General features: G+C 35.3%; 1 protein-coding gene across 7 annotated transcripts in view; it reads left to right on the top strand.

Annotated features, from left to right (window-relative positions):
• The window catches only part of TRRAP (transformation/transcription domain associated protein), a 97,639-nt gene that overhangs the window by 37,387 nt on the left and 37,953 nt on the right, over positions 1–22,299 (top strand). For all 7 annotated transcript variants that reach the window (XM_083800274.1, XM_083800273.1, XM_083800278.1 and 4 more), the window contains 25 exons: positions 2,746–2,865; positions 3,226–3,345; positions 3,705–3,869; positions 4,195–4,376; positions 4,670–4,868; positions 5,275–5,403; positions 5,936–6,202; positions 6,780–6,986; positions 8,141–8,299; positions 8,383–8,517; positions 8,713–8,823; positions 10,072–10,218; positions 11,506–11,719; positions 12,398–12,523; positions 13,869–14,015; positions 15,013–15,215; positions 15,910–16,031; positions 16,902–17,115; positions 18,034–18,213; positions 18,572–18,718; positions 19,376–19,495; positions 19,794–20,081; positions 20,943–21,080; positions 21,458–21,570; positions 22,072–22,207. In XM_083800274.1, coding sequence (XP_083656400.1) covers positions 2,746–2,865; positions 3,226–3,345; positions 3,705–3,869; positions 4,195–4,376; positions 4,670–4,868; positions 5,275–5,403; positions 5,936–6,202; positions 6,780–6,986; positions 8,141–8,299; positions 8,383–8,517; positions 8,713–8,823; positions 10,072–10,218; positions 11,506–11,719; positions 12,398–12,523; positions 13,869–14,015; positions 15,013–15,215; positions 15,910–16,031; positions 16,902–17,115; positions 18,034–18,213; positions 18,572–18,718; positions 19,376–19,495; positions 19,794–20,081; positions 20,943–21,080; positions 21,458–21,570; positions 22,072–22,207 — 4,089 coding nt within the window. The remainder of the gene's footprint in view (positions 1–2,745; positions 2,866–3,225; positions 3,346–3,704; positions 3,870–4,194; positions 4,377–4,669; positions 4,869–5,274; positions 5,404–5,935; positions 6,203–6,779; positions 6,987–8,140; positions 8,300–8,382; positions 8,518–8,712; positions 8,824–10,071; positions 10,219–11,505; positions 11,720–12,397; positions 12,524–13,868; positions 14,016–15,012; positions 15,216–15,909; positions 16,032–16,901; positions 17,116–18,033; positions 18,214–18,571; positions 18,719–19,375; positions 19,496–19,793; positions 20,082–20,942; positions 21,081–21,457; positions 21,571–22,071; positions 22,208–22,299) is intronic.

Genomic DNA, 22,299 nt, shown 5'->3' with positions numbered 1-22,299 from the left:
GCAGAGCTTCATGTAACAATAGTCTTTCAAACCACAGTGCGGCACCTGTAAAACAGTTTTTACTTATCACTAAATAACGTTTAATGGTGAATTCTTTTGCATGTAATGTTTTTTGTTCGTTTTCTGTGTAGTTGTGCGTTTAGTCTCCTAAACGTGATTAAAAAAAATTTTTATTAAGTGTTGGCTTAAAATGTGTGTTGGGGGGAGGTGCGCATCAGAAACCTGAGGAACACAAACCCTCAAGTCTTGAGGGAGAAGACTATGAAAATGCTTTCAGATAGAACTGTATGATTGCAAAGTTGATTGAAATGCCACTTTTTTCCCAGTTGTTGCTCTAAAGCTTCCTTAAGAGTAGAAACTGTAAGAAACTGAAGGCAGTCACGGACAGTGTGATCTTTATACCAGTGATCTGGCAGTCTGTGTTCACATGTCCGTATGTATAGGGTACTGCTGCTGTATTGTATCTTCTAAACATGGAAAAACTCGGATGGTAAAACCAGCGGTTAGTTAGTCGTAGCTGGCCTTTCACTTGCCATATTGAGGCTGTAATGAGATTCCAAAATCTGCGATGCGATACATAAAAGCTCCTGAAGTGGGTCGCATCGTTTGGGTTGAGTGATTAGAGCTAGGAGATGGTACACACAGTGGAGAATGGTGATCAGGAAACCCTTTTGTTTGGTAGCTGAAATGACACAACAGTATTACAATAATTTCTTTGACCTAAAGAATTTTCATCTCTCTTCCAGCAGCACGTAATGAAGGTGCCATTTGGTGGTGATGCTGGTGTTGTTATGAGCATGCTGCACGTAGTGGCTAGTCAGCAAGGCCTCTTAATGGAATGGTCTATGTCCAAAATGTCTAAGAATTGAGTCTGCATATGTAAATGAAATTTCTAGATAATGTAAAAACTTTAGCCATCTCAGTTAGAATGGCATAATAATTAACAACTGTTGTAACGATTTGCAGTTGTTGCCAGAACAAGTAAGTTCTTCATTCATCTAAATGGTATTGTGACAGTCCTGCTGTGTTCCTGAATTGTGCCTTGCCTGTTTACATAAGTGAACAAATTAGGGCATAACATCTTAAGTAGAGATGAGGATCTAAGTTATTGGCCTGATGATTGAAATCTTTCATTTAAATTCCTTCTTCCATTCTTCCCTGCCTCCTCAAATGAATTTTGAGTAGGTAGTTGCCTCAGACTCTCCCTCTCGTGAACAGGGAATGGTGGGACATGAACAGGTGGGAATTCTGCGTTACAGCTGTTAGTAGGAGTGTAGCTTGGTAGTTCAAATATTGACAGTTGTTTCATGATCGATGCTGGACAAATTTGTCTTTGAAGATGCTAAAAGATTGTTTCCCCTAACTTAATCATCTCTAATATCTTTTTATTTGTTAAACATACTTGAGAAGCTATGTATAAACAATATACAAGTAGAAAAAAGGATGCTTTTCATCCTAATTCTTAGGAGAGCAATTCAGAGTGTCTGAGAGGTTCATTTGTCTCCATGCTTTCAGTTTGAGGTGAGAAAATAACCCTACTGAATTCAGTTTCTGACTGCAGCCTGAAGAATAGCATATGCTGGTTTGTTCGTTTATTTGATATTTTTGTGGGCTCTTTCTTTTCATGCTGTGACTTCTGTTTTGGTTCAGCCTGCCGCGGAAGGGGTAGAGGTGAGAAACTCAGTGGAGGCACCAGGAAGTTCTTTGTTGTTGTGTTTTGTTTTTCATGTTTTATTTTTGATTTACTTTTATTCTTTACTGTGCTGTTAGTTTTATTGTTGTATTTTGGGCAGAGTGCATTGTGCCTTTGAGTGCAGTGCTGTGAATTGTCTTATGTTTGTCTGTGGCAGAATCATTTTTATACAGTTGCTGTTCAGGATGTAAAACGTGTTTTTTACTAGGAAAAGTAGGATTTTCAGCTTCTATGAAGGTATAAGTCTTCTATATGTGTTTATGCTTCAATCCATGGGAGTAGTCTTGGGGGTTTGGTCTAGGCAGAACATGTTAAAGTGGGGGGGGCCTAATATTTTGTAAATTCAGTTGAGGAAATGCAATGCGTGTGGTACCTATTTTGTTGCATAGTGCTTACTAGAAATGAGTTTCAGAGGGATACGGGTGGATTTTTTTTTCTCTTGCCTTTCATTACTGAAGAAAATGCACCATCTCATTAACTGAAATGTAGTTCACATTTAAATTGCACAATGAAACAAAAGCCTCATATTATTTTGGACTTTAGAGAATTTATTATCTAGGGGGAGAATATGTATTGGGGAAGAGAGCTGACTCTGCTCCAGAGTGGCCAGCTGTTTGCAAGATGTACTGAGCAGTGCTGGGAGAAAGCTGTCTGTCTTGTTCTTCGTGTCTAGTCTGGGGTTGTGGGTTGTACGTGAGAAATTGTTTAGAAAGGAAGGTCTGGCTTTTTGATGCATGAGCTACTTGGTGTAGTGCAGCAGTGAGCGCTCTGCAACTCCCCCATCACGGTTATCATTACACAGAGTTTAGTTCTTGTCTGTAAAACACCACTCTTCTGACAAATAAAATAAAATAAAACCATGATATTGCAAGTGAGAAGGGCGAAGTTCCATAAGAGAATTTTATTCCATATATTGTGGTAAGTAGATATTGTGTATGTTAACCCTTTCTGGCTCTGCTGATGTAGAGAGGAAAAAATGGTAGGATGTATGATACTACAGTAATCTATGTAGCTGGTAATACTAATTTAATCGTGTTTCTTTTTACCGGTAGGAAATGAAGATTTGTTCAGCAATTATAAATCTATTTCATCTTATCCCAGCTGCCCCTCAGACATTGGTTAAACCTCTGCTGGAAGTTGTGATGAAAACAGAACGAGCGATGTTGATTGAGGTAAAAGTGAAAGTTAACGTTGCTGATATTTTTGCTGTATATTATTTGTAAATATGCCATGAATTTTCCACATATTTGTGTGAGTGTGTGTGATATAAATATTTGTTTTTTAGAAAATGCTTTCCAGTCCTCTTAGGAGGTGTTAATGTTCATCTTACTCTCTCGTCTTAAAAGAAAGTTTTGATATTGTCGGTAAATCTTAATCGTGAAAGTTCTGAATGTTTTGTATCTGCATAAATGCCAAAACAAGTGCTGCTTTTTTTTTTTTTTTTGATTTCTCTCTGGGTGCTAGTAAATTAGTAGACAAATAAAAACAGTCTGCACTCTGCACTTTTAATTTAAGCATTTTGAATCTTGCAGGCTGGCAGTCCATTCAGGGAACCTCTGATAAAATTTTTGACACGTCATCCATCCCAGACTGTAGAGCTGTTCATGATGGAAGCCACTTTAAATGATCCACAGTGGAGCAGAATGTTTATGGTAAGTGGTAGGGGCAGAGGAGAGGGGAAAAAAAAACTCATCTTCAAACACTTTTGGTTCATCACGTTTGTGATCTTTTACATGTATTTTTTTTGTCTATATGACCTTATAGTCATTAAGCATGGCCTTATTCTAACTGCAAGGTGCCTGTTCTCTGTTTTACATTTGTTGGTCCGGAGCTATTAATTTTATGCGTTATCGCTGAAGTTGTATTGCTTTTTTTGATATACATGAATAAATAAAATGTAACCTCTGTAACTTCAGTGATGAATATAAAAACTAGAGGTATCCTGATGTATCCTCTTGATATTTTTCCTTTTAAAGGTCATTATTAAAATTATTTCTTCCTTTTTTTTCAGAGTTTCTTAAAACACAGAGATGCCAAACCTCTACGAGATGTACTGGCAGCTAATCCAAATCGATTTATCACTCTTCTGTTGCCTGTTGGTACCCAAGCAGCTGTTAGACCTGGTTCTCCAAGCACTACCACATTGCGTCTTGATCTTCAGTTTCAGGCTATCAAGGTATTCATTTATTCTTGTTGGTCTTCATTGGATAGTTAAAATCTCTTTAGCAAAAGGCCTCTTCTGTACAGTCTTTCAAATGAACTATAGTTTTCTTTAACGAAGCATGGTACGAGAGAGAAACATGGCAAGGAAAACTTTCTTTTAAAAAACAAAAATAAAAACAAAACAGCCCTTTAAAAGTTGATCTAAACTACTTTTTGTTTGACTTTGTATTATTTTAGAACCCTTAATCGACCTGAAAGAAGTGCTTTTCATATCATTGTTTCCACTGACAGATCTGTTGCGTGTTGACTGTGCATTTGTCTTGTTTTGGTTTTGACAGATCATAAGTATTATTGTTAAGAATGATGAATGTTGGTTAGCAAATCAGCATTCCTTGGTGAATCAGCTGAAACGTGTATGGGTGAGTGAAGCTTTTCAGGAGAGACATCGTAAGGAGAACATGGCTGCAACAAATTGGAAAGAACCTAAGCTATTAGCATATTGCTTGTTGAATTACTGCAAGTACGTAAAAACATTTATTTTCTATGGCTTGTATATATTTATTTAATAAAATTTGAAAATATTATGAATACAAACAGGGATACTAAAATTAGTTAGTAGTTAATGAAGAGAAAGTTTAATGTATTTCATAGTACTGCTTTTAGCTCTAAAACCAGACCTCAGGTACTACCTGTTCTTGTCTCTCTGCTCATTTAAAACCAGTATTAGTTTCTTCAAGTCATCAAAATAGTAGTTTGGTAGTTTGTTGTTTGTTTTTTTTTCCTGAAGAAGCTTTTTCTTTTCTGTTTTTACAGAAGGAATTATGGTGATATAGAGCTGCTCTTCCAGTTGCTTCGGGCTTTTACGGGTCGTTTTCTCTGCAATATGACTTTCTTAAAGGAGTACATGGAAGAAGAGATTCCTAAAAACTATAGTATTCCCCAAAAACGGGCTTTGTTCTTCCGGTTTGTGGACTTCAATGACCCAAACTTTGGAGATGAGCTCAAAGCCAAGGTAACTAAAGCAATTAAATCAAAGTAGTCTGGTATTTAGATTTAATTTTCTTCTTGGGAACTAGGGCAACAAAACTCACTTATTTAAATGTCAACGAGTTTGATAATTGGCAGAGCCATTTACTTGAAAATATCATACCTGAAGAAGAGTGATAATAAACAGGGACAGCAATTTATCTTGCTTTCAGTGCTGACTATTTTAGTTTATGCTTTCTAAGAATCCTTGCCCTTGAAAGAGGGAAAGGAGGAAAAAAATGTGTGCATCTGTTTATTAAGGTATTATTTATAGCTTCCATTTGTAACAAAATGTCTCTAACATGGAGGTTTGCATATGAATACTTGAATGATGACTGCTGCTAGAAGAGTCCAGGATTTGAGTGTAACTGTTTTGTGCTGATGTTCTGTAGGTGCTGCAACACATCCTGAATCCTGCTTTCTTGTACAGCTTTGAAAAGGGAGAAGGCGAACAGCTGTTGGGACCCCCAAACCCAGAAGGAGATAATCCGGAAAGCATCACTAGTGTTTTTATCACAAAGGTAATACTGTTTACATTAGTGTTTGAAAATTAAAATAATAAGTTGTTTCTCTCATTTGTTGGCTTTTCAATCCCAATTTGACTGTTGTGTTATTTGTAAGTGTCGTGGTAAGTTAAGTCACGTCATAACTTTTAACTGTTGCGAGGTCCTTCAATCATCAATAGGATTGGACTACAATTTTCAGTTTTTGTGATTCTTTAGAATTTGAATGTCTTTTTTTAGAAATGGGCTTTAAGTGGCTGTAATCCCAGTCTTTTCATAAGCAAAATTTACTGTGATTGACCATCAGCATCTCTGTAATTTACTTTGGTTTCATTGAACCAGTACAAATCAAAGGGACTGTTAAGAAGTTCTCATCTTAGGAAGCTGTTTTCTATTTCGTAAACTCAATTTAAAAAGTGTTTAATTATTTTTTAAGTATTTAATTATTTTCTTAAACAAAAAGCAAACATTCAAGAAGCAAAAAATAGGACTTTTCTTTTAAAGTATTTTCTCACACATTCTTTTCTTTTTTCATTGTTCCTGGAACTAGGTACTTGATCCAGAAAAACAGGCTGATATGCTGGATTCTCTCAGGATATATCTCTTGCAGTTTGCCACGCTTCTGGTTGAGCATGCTCCACATCACATTCATGACAATAACAAAAACCGGAACAGCAAACTACGACGCCTGATGACATTTGCTTGGCCATGTCTCCTGTCCAAAGCATGTGTGGACCCAGCATGCAAATACAGTGGACATTTGCTTTTGGCACACATCATTGCAAAATTTGCTATACATAAGAAGATAGTTCTGCAGGTATGGACTCAGTGCTAGTATTCATACCCGTAAGGTATGTTGATAAGTTCTGTAGTGTGCTTTCTTTTTTAATATAATGCAGAGTTGGGGTAGGGGGTTGCCACCTACAGTTGTCACAGTAGTTTTGGATACTTAGTATACACAAAGCAATTAAATTCATCCTCCATAAGCAAGTACAGATGCCAAATATTAATACAAATTTATTTGGAGATGGCAAAGTATAGAAAGAAGTTTGAATATAAGTGGGAAAAAAAGAGTGGCTAAAGAGTATAACGAAAAATCCTCTTGGTTGAATTAACAAAATCAGTAATGTTTCTTCATCTGAATGAGACAAATTTCAGCTGAGATGGTATGTGGGGATCAAAGGATAACTTCAAGTTGGACAATGGAGAGGGAGAAAAAAAAAAGGAATGCAAAGGATATAGAAGTATATGCTTAATGAAGTACCACCATATATTGAACTATTGGCCTCTAGAAAAAAAAAGTTGATTAGAAAATGTATGTTGCAGATTTTATACACTACATATTTTTTTAAATATATATAATATTAATGTTAACCAGAAACCTTGACTTCTAGGTTTTTCATAGTCTCCTGAAAGCTCATGCAATGGAAGCTCGAGCTATTGTCAGGCAAGCAATGGCTATTCTGACTCCGGCTGTGCCTGCCCGCATGGAGGATGGACACCAGATGCTGACTCACTGGACAAGAAAAATCATTGTGGAAGAGGGTCACACAGTTCCCCAACTAGTACATATTTTGCACTTGATAGTACAACACTTCAAGGTACTTGTACCAGTTATTCTGGTAGTTACTGTATTGTAGATACTAAGGAAATAAACTACAACTTGATTACAAAATAAAGTAATCCAAATTAATGTCTTAATTTCAGAAGTCATCAGCTGTCTGTGTAGGTATTTATTTAAAACTGAAAACAACTATTGACATTATATAGCAAATTCAAAAGTGTTTTCACTTTTGATTCTGTTCTTTGTGCTTTCTTTTTTTTGCTAAACCATCTTTCGTATCTCTGCTATTTGTAAAAGCTTTCTTGGTATAGCATTATAAGCTGCCAAACATGCTCCCCATGGAGTACAAGTATTTGAAATGTCAATTTAGTTTAAGCAAAAGATATACCTGACCTTAGGTCAGTAGTAAAGCTTCCAGTGTATTGTTCCAATACAGAACAGCTGATAGATGTGTGGTTTTTTTTGTTGTTGTTGTTTGTTTGTTTTTTGTCTGGGTTGCTTCTGGGTGAGGCAAGTAATGTGTATATCGTTTCTTGAAAATTGGAGTGCTTAGTTTAGTTTAGAAAGATCCTATTTTACTTGTTTAAATTTGGATGCAAGACTGTTCCTTTAGTAGTGGAAGAATAGGCTTTATTGTTATTCTGGTTGCTAAAAGTAGAATACTGTATTGTTCCAGTATCATTTCCCTAAGCTTATGTTGTTTGTTTTTTCTGCTAATTATAATTATGACTCTGAGTCTACCATTCTGTTAAATTTCTATTTGTTTATAGTGATTGAAGTTGGAACTCAAAATGTAACTTATAACTTATGTTTTAGGAATTGATGGCTCTGTACTTTTGGAAAAAAATATTTGAGTGTGTTCAAATGCAAATTTTAGCTATCTAAAAGGATTGGCAAAACACTGGAACCACTTGTCCTTGGTGGGGAGGAGGGGACGGACACATGGAAATCACAGATCTCCAAAAGAACACCTTCATTTGGGTACCTTAAATCAGTAGTCAATACTGAAAATTGTAGCCAAAATTTTATTTTGAAAGCAGTGGTTACTTTTCCTGATAGTGAAATCTGAACATAGTATGGATTTAGGGAAATTTGGGGATTAAAGACTGTTTTACCGTTCTGTTTTAACTTTATCTTAACACCGTCTTTGATTGGTTATTGGCTAATGTGTGTGTGAAACTATCTTTTCAGGTTTATTATCCAGTCAGACATCACTTGGTTCAGCATATGGTTAGTGCCATGCAGAGACTGGGCTTCACTCCCAGCGTTACGATAGAGCAAAGAAAATTAGCTGTGGATCTTGCTGAAGTAGTTATTAAATGGGAATTGCAAAGAATTAAAGACCAGCAGGTAGGAATTCTAAATAAACTGGTAAAGATTGAACTGTTATACTGTTAAATGCTTTTTTAACATGCATATTGCTGATATTTCAGCCAGATTCAGATATGGATCCAAGTGCAGGAGGAGAAGGAGCAAGTTCTACCTCATCTGCTGTTAAAAGAGGATTGTCTGTTGATTCTGGCCAAGAAGTAAAACGATTCAGGACAGCTACTGGAGCAATAAGCGCTGTAAGAAAAAAAACAGATTTTGTTCAGAGACTCAGAAGTTCTAACCTCCACTGCCTAAGCAATTTAGTTTTCCCAGCTAACGTGAACGTCCCTGAATTAAAGGCTATACTTTTAGAAAATCTTTTAATTAAATTCTGCTTGTTGTTTGCCTTCTTATGATGTTGTTTTTGTTTTTTCTGTTTTATATCCATACAGGTATTTGGACGTAGCCAGTCCTTGCCAGGAGCTGATGCGCTTCTTTCCAAGCCAATTGATAAGCAGCATACAGATACAGTCGTGAATTTCTTGATTAGAATTGCTTGCCAGGTAGTGTGTTTATTCTGATATGCAAATACTGATGTAGCATGCGTAGTTAAAACCATGAAAATCTCTTTTCATAATGGTACTTGTATGCTTGGATTATTCCAGTGCTTGTATACTTGCTTTCTGTTGCTGAAAGGTTAGAAATTTTAAAACAAAACTGCACAAAATAAAATATTTTGAGGAAAGAATTTAATTTGGTAACCAGCATTTGCATATTTTTCATTTCACAAATTCTGTATATTATTCATGTGAGAGGTATGCTTTAGCTTCTTTTGTGGTATTGTATATTTACAGCTTGACGCAGGTTGCATACAGTTGGAAAATCAAATTTAAATGTGAACAATTGCAAGCCAGATTTTGCAATTGAAAGAGTCTCCATTTAACTGTGCTGCTGATCAATTCTAGCATTTTGTTTGTTCTTTACTCTCTCTTTTCAAGTAAGTGCTATATTGGAAGTGACATGCTTGAAATAAACTTTAGTAGAATTTGGCTGAAGCCAGCCAAAGACTTCAAAAAGTTCACAGAAGTATTTCTTCTTAATTTGTTTATGTACTTGCCTGATTCTACAAAGTATGCTTGTTCTATTGACCAGATTTAATGGCAAGATTATTTTACCCAAGATCTGAGTATATTTGAAGAGTATAATAGGGAAGGACTACGTCAATCATGTATCTAAGGATAACAATTTTGATTGTATTTTCATGATCAACTACATGGAATTACTTTTCATGTAGTATGTAAAATTTTTTTGTCAAATTTTGTTAAGAATTAGCTTTTCTAAAAGGGGAAAAACTAGCTGGGTATAGCTCAAAGCTAAGAAACTGTATGGCATGGGATTTTATGAAGCACAGTCCATTGCACAGAAAAGACTTGCTCTTAAGGTGTAAAGGATGATTTAGTAAAAAGCTTTGTATTTTTGTGGATACATGGATACCCTCCAAATAGAAAAGATTAACCAATATTGAACATGTTCACAGTTGTAGTAATAATCCATCAGATTAAACTTTTTTATATATATATACTTTTGATGGGTGATTTCAGGTAAGTAGGTAGCAGTCTACACATGAGTTCTGATGTTTGCTCTTAGTTGTGAGCTTTGTATGCAGTAAAATACTTTGTGACACCACTGATAAAACTACTTGAGCTCATCCATTTCAGAAGTAAGAAATTACATGCTTGCTTGGAACGCATAATAAATTAATGAGTTGGTTGCAAAAAGTTGTCATTGTGTTAACTCTGATTAATTGCTAGGTAAATGACAACTCAAACACTGCTGGATCTCCTGGGGAATTGCTGTCTCGTCGCTGTGTCAACCTTCTGAAAACGGCTTTACGACCAGACATGTGGCCAAAATCAGAACTGAAACTGCAATGGTTTGATAAGCTTCTAATGACAGTGGTAGGTAACATTCTAGTTCTGTAGGGCTTTAGGATTGACTAGCACGTATGCTGATTGAATACTTTTGAAACCAGATGTTTAAGGGTACACACTGAAATATTTTTTGATTATTATGTATTCTGAGCACTCGTTTCTTATGATTTCAACTTTGATTTGTAAATTTATTTTTATAGTGTAGCGTCATTGTGAATTGGAAATAAATCTTTATCTCTTTAATTACTAATTTCATTCATCATTGTTTCTTGGAAGATTTGGAGCTAAATTGCCATATATCTTTCTACTGGTAATTTGTGACTGTATTATGGAGTAGGATAAAGTCAGCGATTGAGAATAGACATCTGAATGTGAACATTTGGTGTTTGGGGGTTGAATGCCTGTAGTCATTTTATTATTTAATAAGTTAAATAAATTCTAGTGTCCTGGGTTGCTGTTGATAAAGTTAATTAAAAAAGCAGGTTCTGAAAACCTGTTTGTGTTTGTCAAGAGGACGTTTGTTTAATAACTCAATTCTCTGAAGGTGCCATCTGTCCAGGGCCTATCTGTCTATGGTTGTGTGACTGAGCAATTTTTTTTGTGGCTTCTGAACCTTCAAGAATCTGAATTTGTGTATCAGAAGCTGGAATTCTTACTGTGGTCTTCGCTGAAGCCCAGGTAATACAGAAGAGCAGGAGGCTGCTTCCCTTCTGAAGAGGAATGAGGAAGCAGAGTGGAGATGGTCAGAGTGTGGAGGTACAGATGAATTAACAAAAAGATCAAGGCCAAGAGAAGGCAGGGCCTTCCATTCCATTCGGAATGGGAAGACTGCAGAGAAGTCAAGGCTAGGGAGCAATGAATATATGATAGAGATGAGGTTGTAGCCATGAGTGTGTCAGAGAAACCTGTTGGTCGTTGTTTTTTTTTGTGTGTGTGTGTGTATGTGTGCACACACTCTGATTTCTTAGACTGCATTTCAATGGGTTTCATGAAATTTGGCATCAGAACTGTAAAGGAATTATTTGAGAAGGAGGATGTTGACAAGGAGGTAAAACATAATCCCCTGTTGAAAGTGTTTCCAACCAGCAAGGTTTCAAGCAGCTTTCAAAGCTGAGGACCACAAAAAGCATTATAAGGAACATATTTGTAAATGCTTGAGTAACATTTTTATGGTTAAAGATTTTACAGTGCCTTGTATTTTAGCGTTCCATATCGGATGACTTATCCGAAAAGACTGACATGAAGCATTGCTAATCTGTTTAATACTTGTACATTTTCCCCCGCTCATTGCCTCTTTGTATGTGTTCTCTTTAGGAACAACCTAATCAAGCCAACTTTGCCAACATTTGCACTGGCTTAGAGGTCTTAAGTTTCCTGCTAACTGTACTGCAGCCCCCTGCTGTCCTTAGTAGCTTCAAACCCCTGCAACGAGGTGTAGCAGCTTGTATGACTTGCGGAAACACCAAGGTTTTGAGAGCAGTCCACAGTTTGCTTTCTCGCTTAATGGGTATTTTCCCTACAGAACCAAGTATGTGGTATTTTCTTCCTCCTTTTATCCCTTATTGCGGCATAACTCAAATGATTAAGGGTGGGGCAAAGACACTCTGCAGTGTGCTAATATTGTTTTAAGATTTCTGCATTTAATGGTCTAGTTTAGTTTGAACTTTCAACCTCTTTAAAAAAAAAAAAGCTGAAAAAAGTAATCGTGGAATACGTCATTATCCATTGACATAAAAACTTAATAACCTGCGGCTGTCATAACATTGGTTCAAGAAATGCATGCTATAAATCCTAATGCATTTTTGCAATTGCAATTCTTCAGCTTCAAAAGTAAAATTTTTGGTAGTTAAGCTTTGCTATTATGCTAAAACAATGAAGGGAGACAGAGTATAAAAAAGGATCAGGTAATATGTTTTATCCTAAAACAAAATAATTTTTCTAGACTCTTTTTAGAAAAACCTCAGTGATCTAAGACTTCTCGTCCAAATGAATTACTTAGAAGTAGTGGCACACTGTTGTAGAAGAGGTATTGGTTGTATAATGAAAAGGTTATATAAGTGAGGGATCTGTTTGTGTTGTCTTGGTTTATTAGCAAGATAAGGTTCTGGTGATGGTATAGGTGACTGTATGTTCACAGCGTAACTGTTTCTTGCCTGTTTTGTGTCTAAGTTTACCAAAAAATAGAATAACTCTGTAAACTTTGCAGGTACCTCAAGTGTAGCTTCGAAGTATGAAGAGCTGGAGTGCCTTTATGCTGCGGTTGGCAAGGTTATTTATGAAGGACTTACTAATTATGAGAAAGCCACTAATGCTAACCCTTCTCAGCTCTTTGGTAAGTTTCCCATATCTCTAGCAGAAGTATGTAGGTTTATCTGTTAATTAGTATGATTTTCTGCCATTGGCTTTTACTTTCCATAAGGAAATGGACATCTGATAATCAGGAAGAAGCTGTTGGAAGCAGTTAGATCTAGCACAAGAAATGAGCTTGGAATGTTTGTCAGCTATGCAGAAAAGGGCTGGGGTGTTCATAGCATTTCAAGTAATATGTGTAAACATGCTTACATGTTACTACCTTTTACTTTCTTTTTCAGTTGGTCTTAAAGTGTTATTTATCAGCTGATTTGAATAGTGTAGAAAGATATATTTTTTGGAGATCTTGAATTTTCACTAAATAAGGAATTCCAAAAATACTATTTTTTCTTGAGTGAGCAGTCTGAATTTTTATTCTATACTATTCTATATTTGGCCTGAAGGCCAAAATGGTTGTCTTTCCTTGTTATTCATACTTGTGTAACTCGTAGAAAGCTCAGCCGCACATGACAATGACAGAGATGTATTGGAATAATTTGGTCTGGCATAGAACTGTTTGTGTTGGTAATACAGGCCTGAAATTGCACAATTCTGGAAAACTTTCTGGATTGAATTGGCAAATGTCCTTCACTATTCTACTCTGCAATATGTGTAGGTAGTTGTAATTTCGCTTTGGGAATTGCCTATTTGTCAGGTGTTAGGATGTGTTTTACAACAAACTAACTCAAAGATGCTTTTTACAATTTGTCCAGAGCTCATTTAAAAGAAATACTACAATCTAACCTTCGAGGGTTGCAGATCTTTTTAATTCTGTGTTTAAGAGGCTTATTTTTGTATGTCAAATTTTTTATGCATATTTGAGCAAGTAAAGAAATGAAACTTTTCAAAGCAGCCATTTGATGCACAAAGCACACTTGTGTAAATGTTGTTGTAGGCTTTTGTTGAATTTATTATGGTAAGGAAAGGAGGAGCTGTAGATTTTACTTTTTTGTTTGTTTGTTTCTTCAAAGAATTAAGCATTTTAAAGGGTAGATACTGCTTAAACTGATTGGTTTGCCAGAATGTGAATTATCTTGTATTATGATAGGAATTGTTAACAGCTATGTAATTTGTAGGGGCTGTGGTCCTGTAGGCATCATGCATTCCTTAAGTGTGCCGAAAGTAGCTGTTCTTATACTAAAAACTTTTTCAACGTAGTCGTTATAACTTGGGTAGTCCCATACTTTTTTCATGACAGTATGAAATAGAGCTAGAACATTTCCCATGTTCTTCTATGAGAAAGAGCACATCCACACTGAAAACCTCTATATTATTCATATTATGTTCAATGACAGTTTTACTTCTGTAACTGTTGTTTTTATCAATAGGTACTTTAATGATTCTGAAATCTGCGTGCAGTAACAACCCCAGCTATATTGACAGGTTGATTTCAGTTTTTATGCGATCTCTGCAGAAGATGGTCAGGGAACACTTAAACCCACAGGCTACAGCAGGAACAGCGGAAGCAAATACAGGTATTTCATTATATAGTCTAATGATGTTAATGACTAAAAGATGTGTAAAGTATTAAAATCTCTTAATCCTAAAGGGATTCAAATGCTTTTGCAGAGTTTTGTGCATATTGAAAATAACTTCAGTATTAGTTAGAAATATTGCTGAAGTACTGAAGGATAAAAATGCACTTTGAGTTCATATTACCAATGTAATACATACATTTTAGTGAATAGTTGGTGAATATTTATTGAGCTACAGTGTGTGTATATATATAGAAATACTGAAAATTTTCAGGAGTTTATAGTATTCAGGGGAGAGGAGCTGACAAGCAGTGGAGCTACTGCTTGTGAAATTAACTTGTTAGAACGGATGTCTTTGTTTTTATCTTAAAAGAGCTTCTTTTCCAGCCTGTACAATTCTGTCTATCATCAAATGAATTAGGTCATGAGTCATTGAAAAATTCAGATATTCTTACATACCTACTAAAGAACACTAATTTATGAATGAATAAGCTACTGAAGAAAACAGTTTGAAAGAAATGATGCTGTTACGTTTCCAGACCATATTTATTAGGTAGACTAGAACATCGTAAATTTTACTAACAATGGGAAACAATTAGAAAATTATTAAACTTGACAGATAGATGAGTCAGGAAAGTAACAACTGATTAGGTATGTTGCATCGTGTATTTCTTTTGCAAGCTTAGTTGCAATTTTTCAGTATTGGAATTCTGTAATACCCTTTTTACCAAAACTACTTTACTGAGATAAAACCTCACAGGCTTGTCTTTTGTATTCTGACTTGTTTTTTTTTGTTTGTTTGTTTGTTTTGGAAGGACTCTGTTTAGGAATGGAAAGTAGTAATTCTGAAAATGTTATTTCAATATCCAGGACTTTATTTCCGGGTAACAGATTTTGTTGTTGCTACTTTTAAACTTCCAGCAGCTTATCTTGAAAATTTCTTTGCTATGCATTTTGTACATGCATACACAATTTTCATCCGTTTTTGTATCCATAGCAGGTACCAGTGAACTGGTAATGCTAAGCCTGGATCTTGTGAAAACGCGCCTGGCTGTGATGAGCATGGAAATGAGGAAAAATTTTATACAAGCTATTCTGACATCTCTCATTGAGAAGTCTACCGATGCGAAAATTCTTCGTGCAGTGGTAAAAATAGTGGAAGAGTGGGTGAAAAACAATTCCCCAATGGCAGCTAATCAGGTAAAGTGGGAAGATAAAACCATGACTATGCTCAAATACTGAATAAATACAAGCTATCGCTATAATTCATCAGGTATTTACAGTGAGGATTGTAAGGATCTGTTATATACGTTTATATGTCCTTTATAAGGTTTTGAATATTTTGCATCCCATGTGACAGTAATGAGTTAAAGATGCTTAGCATTTTATAGACATATTCATTTTTTGATCTCAAAAGCTGTTTTGCCTAGAACTTCTTTTAAAGTAAAGGTTTAAAATAAGTCTTCTGTTAACTTGGATAGACAGTTTCTTCAGGAGGAAGGTGACTACTGCTGGCTTAAATCATGTTATTCGTGTAATGTTTTGTGACCTCCTCAGTTTACCGTATTTTGTATCAAAGTTAGAGTTGAACGCTTGACAATCTAGTGCTTTATATATTAAACTTACACTTTTAAACATATACATTGGATATTTGTAACCATTTAAACACTTAAATCTGTATTTAGCTATTATTCTAAAATTCTGTAGTTTATATTAGAAGGGCAAATGCTTGTGTTTTCTTTTTAAGAACCATGACCTTCTACCAAACTATTTTTCAATACTTTAGGAGTGAAAGAGTGATAAAAATGGTAGCTGAGACGTACTTTGAATATGCCAGTTCTCTGCATGTTTTAAGATGAATTGACAAAATTAATCATGTCTTCTTTTAACACAGACACCTACTCTCCGAGAGAAGTCCATTTTACTAGTGAAAATGATGACTTACATTGAAAAGCGTTTTCCAGAAGACCTTGAATTAAATGCCCAGTTCTTAGACCTTGTTAACTATGTCTATAGGTAATTATAGCAATTAATCATTTATTGCAGCTTATTGGTTCATAATTTGTACCATATATGACCTTTATAACATGCCATCAATCTCTTTAGGTTTGAGTTAAGGGACTTCTTTCTAAGATGCAGAATTGATTCGTTTCACTTAAACCACAATACATATTTACTAAAGGCAATTTTATAATGGAAAGTGCTTTAAAAGATTTTCTTTTTGGATCTGCCCAAACATGGTCTTTCCCAAGGTACTAGGGCATCCTCATAGATGGTTGTATATCAAATACTGTGGTGAAAACTAAGATATGTCTCTCCTTTTACCTCCATAGAGTATAAAGATTATTTTTCTTGGAAATATACTTTAAAATATTATTTCAGAATAATTTTTTTACTACCTAAACTGTCAGGTTTTGTATTGGGTTAAAATAATTAAAACAGTTACCTTATTCCCCCCAAAAAAAGTCAGGTGTTTTATTTCATGCTAATGATCACATTATTTTCAGCTATTGTTTGCTGCCGTTCTGTTTGCTGGCTAACTGTGCCAAGCACTGGTGTGAACGTGGTGGTCAGAAGTTTTTGCCAATGAATGTTATTGGGCATTTCAAACAGGGATACAGACGTGGACAATTGATACTGTTTCACAATTAAGACAATCAGGATTTTATCCTGAAAGAGTTTTTTATGGTATCTCCAGGGCATTTTTTTTTCTATCAAGCAGCATTATTTTCTTTGCTGTTTCACTCAGTCTGGCACACCTGGAGGCGTGCCACACCATGTAGGCTTCCACAGAACATAAACTCCTTTGATTTTGGTATTTTATCTGAAAAAACTAGAAGGCTTCTTTTTCTAATATCTATGTAATTTTATCTTTATTCATTTTAGGGATGAGAATCTTTCTGGTAGTGAACTTACTGCTAAACTTGAGCCAGCATTTCTTTCGGGTCTGCGTTGTGCCCAGCCCCTGATACGAGCTAAATTTTTTGAGGTCTTTGACAACTCTATGAAACGTCGTGTTTATGAGCGTCTGCTTTATGTGACATGTTCTCAAAACTGGGAAGCAATGGGAAATCACTTTTGGATAAAACAGTGCATTGAGGTAGGGAAATTATTTGTATCAGAAATACAATTATAATTCTAGAAATATGTTCCGCATTTTTCTTGGTTGGGTTTAAAGGGGTTATGTTACGTATGCCTTGTAATATGTATTATCTATATCAAAGGTTAATACCAAGTGCGTTACCTCAGATACGTCAGAGACATGAAAAAGCTGATTCTTGGAAAGCAGCTTTAATCTTTAAAATCTGTTTTCTTTGGGAAAAGCTTAATAGACATGTTGATACTTCTTAAGAAAACCCATCTCTTATAAGTGATGGTAATTTGGAAAAATAGAAGAGTTGTTACTGTAGATGATTTCAAGAAAACTTTCAAGGGTAGAGTGTATGCACTAAAGGTATGACAGATTTCAGGTGGGATTGCCTTGAAATGCAATTGCATTTTTGGTTGGTTTATATAAAATAAAATGGGACCAAACTTTTTGTTTGTTTGTTTTTTGTTTTTAAAATCTGCATATTAAAACAAGAATTTAGAGTGACTAAAACAAGAATTTAGACGGGGATAACTTTGACCTCTTAAGGTTTAGAGCTCCTTCCAGAGAGATGAGAAACAGCATGGATTTTCTGTGTACATTAACTGATTGAGGGCATTAAATATGTATATTATAAAGTAGAAAATACAGAGTTTAGGCACAGAAGAGTCCTATTCCTTCTGCATTTTCAGGAGTGACTTGAAAGGCAGTCTCGAAAGTATAGTCATGGACTTCAAAATACTGACAATGTGATCAAATTAAGATGAAAATGTATTATATTTACTGAATAAAGGTGACAAATATGCCTTAGACACATTATTGCCACTCTTATCTTGTTGATAAATATGAAACCATAGGCATAGTTTCTCCGAAATGCTTCAGTAAAATGTCTATTTAAAAGTTCTCTTTGCTTTTTTTTAAATGCCTTAGCTCCTGTTGGCAGTGTGTGAGAAAAACACTACGATTGGGACCAGTTGTCAGGGTGCTATGCTGCCCTCCATCACCAACGTTATCAACCTTGCTGACAGTCATGACAGGGCGGCATTTGCTATGGTAACCCATGTCAAACAAGAGCCTCGGGAAAGGGAAAACAGTGAATCCAAAGAAGAGGTAACTTGCAGAAAGCACAGTAGAAAAATAACGTTTTTGATGAAAGCATCTCTTCTTGGTTTCTCATTAAATAAATTTGGAGAACGTGCCTTGAAGATGATGTGCAGAGTTTGTTCTGTATACCTTGTGTGTAATGTGTTGTATTTTAACTGTGCATGGCTTTTTCAGAACTTGCATTCATTCATTTAGCCCTTTCTTTAGTACAGTACACTAGCAATCCTACTTCTGAACACAAAGAACTAATAGAAATAGTGAGACCTAAAATAGTTTGATCAGAAGGAATATTTTGTATTTGTATAGGGGGAAAAAAAAGTACTTAGAAAATACCTGCATGCTTTGAATCGTTATTTCTGTATAGGATGTTGAAATTGACATTGAATTGGCTCCGGGAGATCAAACCAGCACACCTAAAACTAAAGAACTTTCTGAGAAGGACATTGGCAATCAGCTGCACATGTTGACCAACCGACATGACAAATTTCTTGACTCTCTTCGAGAAGTGAAGGTTGGTACTTGGTTATTAATTTCCTGACAAATAATTTTAATACTGAAATCTTCAACCTGACCTGACATAATTTATCATCTATTTTTTTAGCTTATGTTTTTTGTATAGACAACCCTTCAAATCTGATTTAATTTCTTATTTGTGTAGTGTAAAAAAATCTTAAGTGTTTACTTAATTGCTGCTTGTTACTGTATCAATCTTACGCAGTTAAATTTCTTCCTCTTCCACCTGTAAGTTCATTTTAACTGTTAAGAAAATTGTGGTGGCGGAGACAGAGCTCAAAAAAAAGTCTATCACATCTTGTATTAAAATAATTAATAAGAAGGTAATTTTAACTGAAAGCTATTTTGAAATAATTTTTGTAGTAGTAATAGGTCTAGCCAATTAACTCGATCATTTCTATTACCAAAGTCATCAACTTTCTTCCTTTTTTTTTTTTTTTTTTGAAACCAGTTACAGTAATGAATAAGAGTCTTGATCAACATGAAAACAGCATTAAATTCATTTTACGGTAGTTTTCATTGATAAAGAAAACATTTTTGATATGTTGTTTGGAAAAGGCATTTACATTACTGCTTAAACAGCTGTATAACTGAACTGTTTTTCAGTAGTATTGTATTTTTCCCATGTTACATAGATCTTTCTTTTTGTTTCTAGACTGGAGCATTGCTGAGTGCCTTTGTTCAGTTATGTCATATTTCTACACCATTAGCAGAGAAGACTTGGATCCAGCTTTTTTCACGACTGTGGAAGATCTTGTCTGACAGACAGCAACATGTGAGAATCTCTCTTTTAATGAATTCCTCTGTAAATGACTGGCATTTCAGGAAAATGTATTTGTGCTAAATGACTTGTTCACTTGCTTTGAGAAGTTTGCCATCTTTTGTGACTAGTTAATGCTGTACATCTGCATCAGTACATGTTTTGAAAGAAACAGGGCCCTTCAGTTTACTAAGAACTACATTTATCAAACGTTTGTTCCCAGACACACACTGTATTAACCAGCTTTTGAATCCAAATTTTGTAATAGTTAGCTCTTCATTCAGATTTGTCTATCCTTATGTTTTCGTTCCAGGCTCTGGCAGGTGAAATAAGCCCTTTCTTGTGCAGTGGTAGCCATCAAGTACAGCGAGATTGCCAGCCAAGTGCACTGAATTGCTTTGTGGAAGCAATGTCACAGTGTGTTCCTCCCATTCCCATCAGACCTTGTGTCCTGAAATACTTAGGGAAAACTCACAATCTCTGGTTTCGTTCTACGCTGATGCTGGAACATCAAGCCTTTGAAAAAGGACTGAGCCTACAAATTAAGCCTAAACAGACAACAGAATTTTATGAGCAGGAAAGTATAACTCCTCCTCAACAGGTAAGGTGTTATATTAATTGAAAAAGGTTATAAAATGTGGAGATTAAAACATGGCAACAGTGTAGTACAATAGCTTTAGAAGCTTGTTGAAGGAGTGTCCATTTTTAATTCAGTGATGGAATTCCTGACCTTGTATGTTCGTGAATAGTCACTTGCAATATTGACTACTTTGCATCTTACCTATTTCTCCTGCCTTTCTTTCACATGGCATTGGTACTTTTATGTTTTTCTCTCTTGATCTCTCTTTCCTATCTGCTTTTCAACCTAATTCTCTTCAGCACTGTAAAATTAGATCAAACCATTTCTGCCCTTTATTTTAAATCTAATGTAGGAGCGTATACCGCCTCTGTCTCCCTCAAAGGAGAGTGTGCTTTCCCTAACAAATTATAGTTGTTGTTGTATGACCTTAAGGAATTATTTGCTAAGCAAAATCGAGTTCTCTGTAAACAGATACTGTTGTGTTTAGTAGTCTGTCAGGTAGTGTTTGTGAGTAGTTGAGGAAGATAAATATTATAGATTATTTCTATGTTAAAGGGTGAGTTGTTGGTTTGTTAAACAATTTTTTTCTATGAATTGATCTGATATTTTAAGGAAGCCAAACAAGAATCGAATCGATACACGTTTGTACGTTCATAGGTGTGTGGTTTTGGTTTTTTTTTTTTTTTTCATGTACTGCTGTGTTGTTCTTCTCAGTACTTGGTCATTATTAATGTCTTACCATCTAGAATTTTAAAAAGAGGCATGAACAAATCTTTATTTTCATGACTTTCTCAACTTGCTTCAGTATAGAAGATGTGGTTTTGCTAACTACTATGCTTTGTAGTGATGGATTGCAGAGAAACACTGCTCTTAATGTTCTAGGAAATACTGGATTCCCTTGCTGAGCTCTACTCTTTGTTACAAGAAGAGGATATGTGGGCTGGGCTATGGCAGAAACGCTGTAAATTCCCAGAGACAGCAACAGCTATTGCCTATGAACAACATGGCTTTTTTGAACAGGTATGCTCTTGATACGGGAAATAATCTGAGATTTTACTGTTGGGATGAATATGCTGGTCAGCAAGAAAATATTCTGAGCAGTAATTTAGAAGACTTCAGTCTTCTAAACTAGAAAGTGCTACAACAGCTTCTCTTCTGGCTAACATAATACTTTAAGGCCATGTAATACCTAGATAAGGTAAGACTTCTTGAGTATGTTCGTCAGCTTTTTATCACATTTGTAAAGCTACCAAGTAATGTCTATTTCAGAAATGAGTTAACACACCTCATTGTTTGTTTTTTATTTAAAACTTAGAATATATATATTACTTAAAGCAACTGTTCAGTTAATGTGTATATAACAGATGGAAAAGTAAACCAGTATGAATTTTATTCAGGCACAAGAAACTTATGAAAAAGCAATGGAAAAGGCTAAAAAAGAACATGAACGGAACAATGCTTCTCCTTCTATCTTCCCCGAGTATCAGCTCTGGGAAGATCATTGGATTCGGTAAGACTCTAAAGCTGATGTAGAAGAAGTATTGCTGCCCTGCAATAGAAGTAGAATACCCTGCTGGTTTAAAATATTAGTTCCTAGAAAAAGCTTAGCTCAGGACTTTTAAGATACAGGGAAAACTTAAGGGAATAAAAAAGCTACTTTTTTACTTCCTTAACAGACCCTCAGAACTGATATGTCTGAAGACTTGTAAAATTGTAATTTGTTATTGGTGCAAACAGATTGGAACTAAAATTTGTTTTTTCCATTTAAAATGGTTGTTCTGGGAGACAGAAAATGCAGTTTCACCCTGTTCACAGATTTCTGTATTGTAATTGGTAGTAAATTAATAAAATAACAGATATCCTTCCAACTGGATAAGGTATTTGCAGTGCTTGCAAACAAAAAATAAACAAACAAATATACTGATAATATTCTAATACAAAGCATTAGTAGTCACTTCTTTTGAATTTTTGTTGTTGGTAAATAAATTTACGATGGTTGCAATTTTCGTAGTTGCTCAAAAGAACTGAATCAGTGGGAACCTTTGACAGAATACGGCCAGTCAAAAGGACACATCAATCCTTACCTAGTATTGGAATGTGCATGGCGGGTTTCAAACTGGACAGCCATGAAGGAAGCTCTGGTGCAGGTGAGTGAGGGCTTTTTATGCTAGTGTTTAGTTTCTTTGTTCGTTTTACTGATAACATTTCTAACAAGGCAGTATTACAGCTCATTTCACAG

The sequence above is a fragment of the Anser anser genome (genome assembly GCF_964211835.1).
Source record: "Anser anser genome assembly, chromosome: 15".
NCBI lineage: Eukaryota > Metazoa > Chordata > Aves > Anseriformes > Anatidae > Anser > Anser anser.
This window is presented reverse-complemented; position numbering and strand designations above follow the sequence as displayed.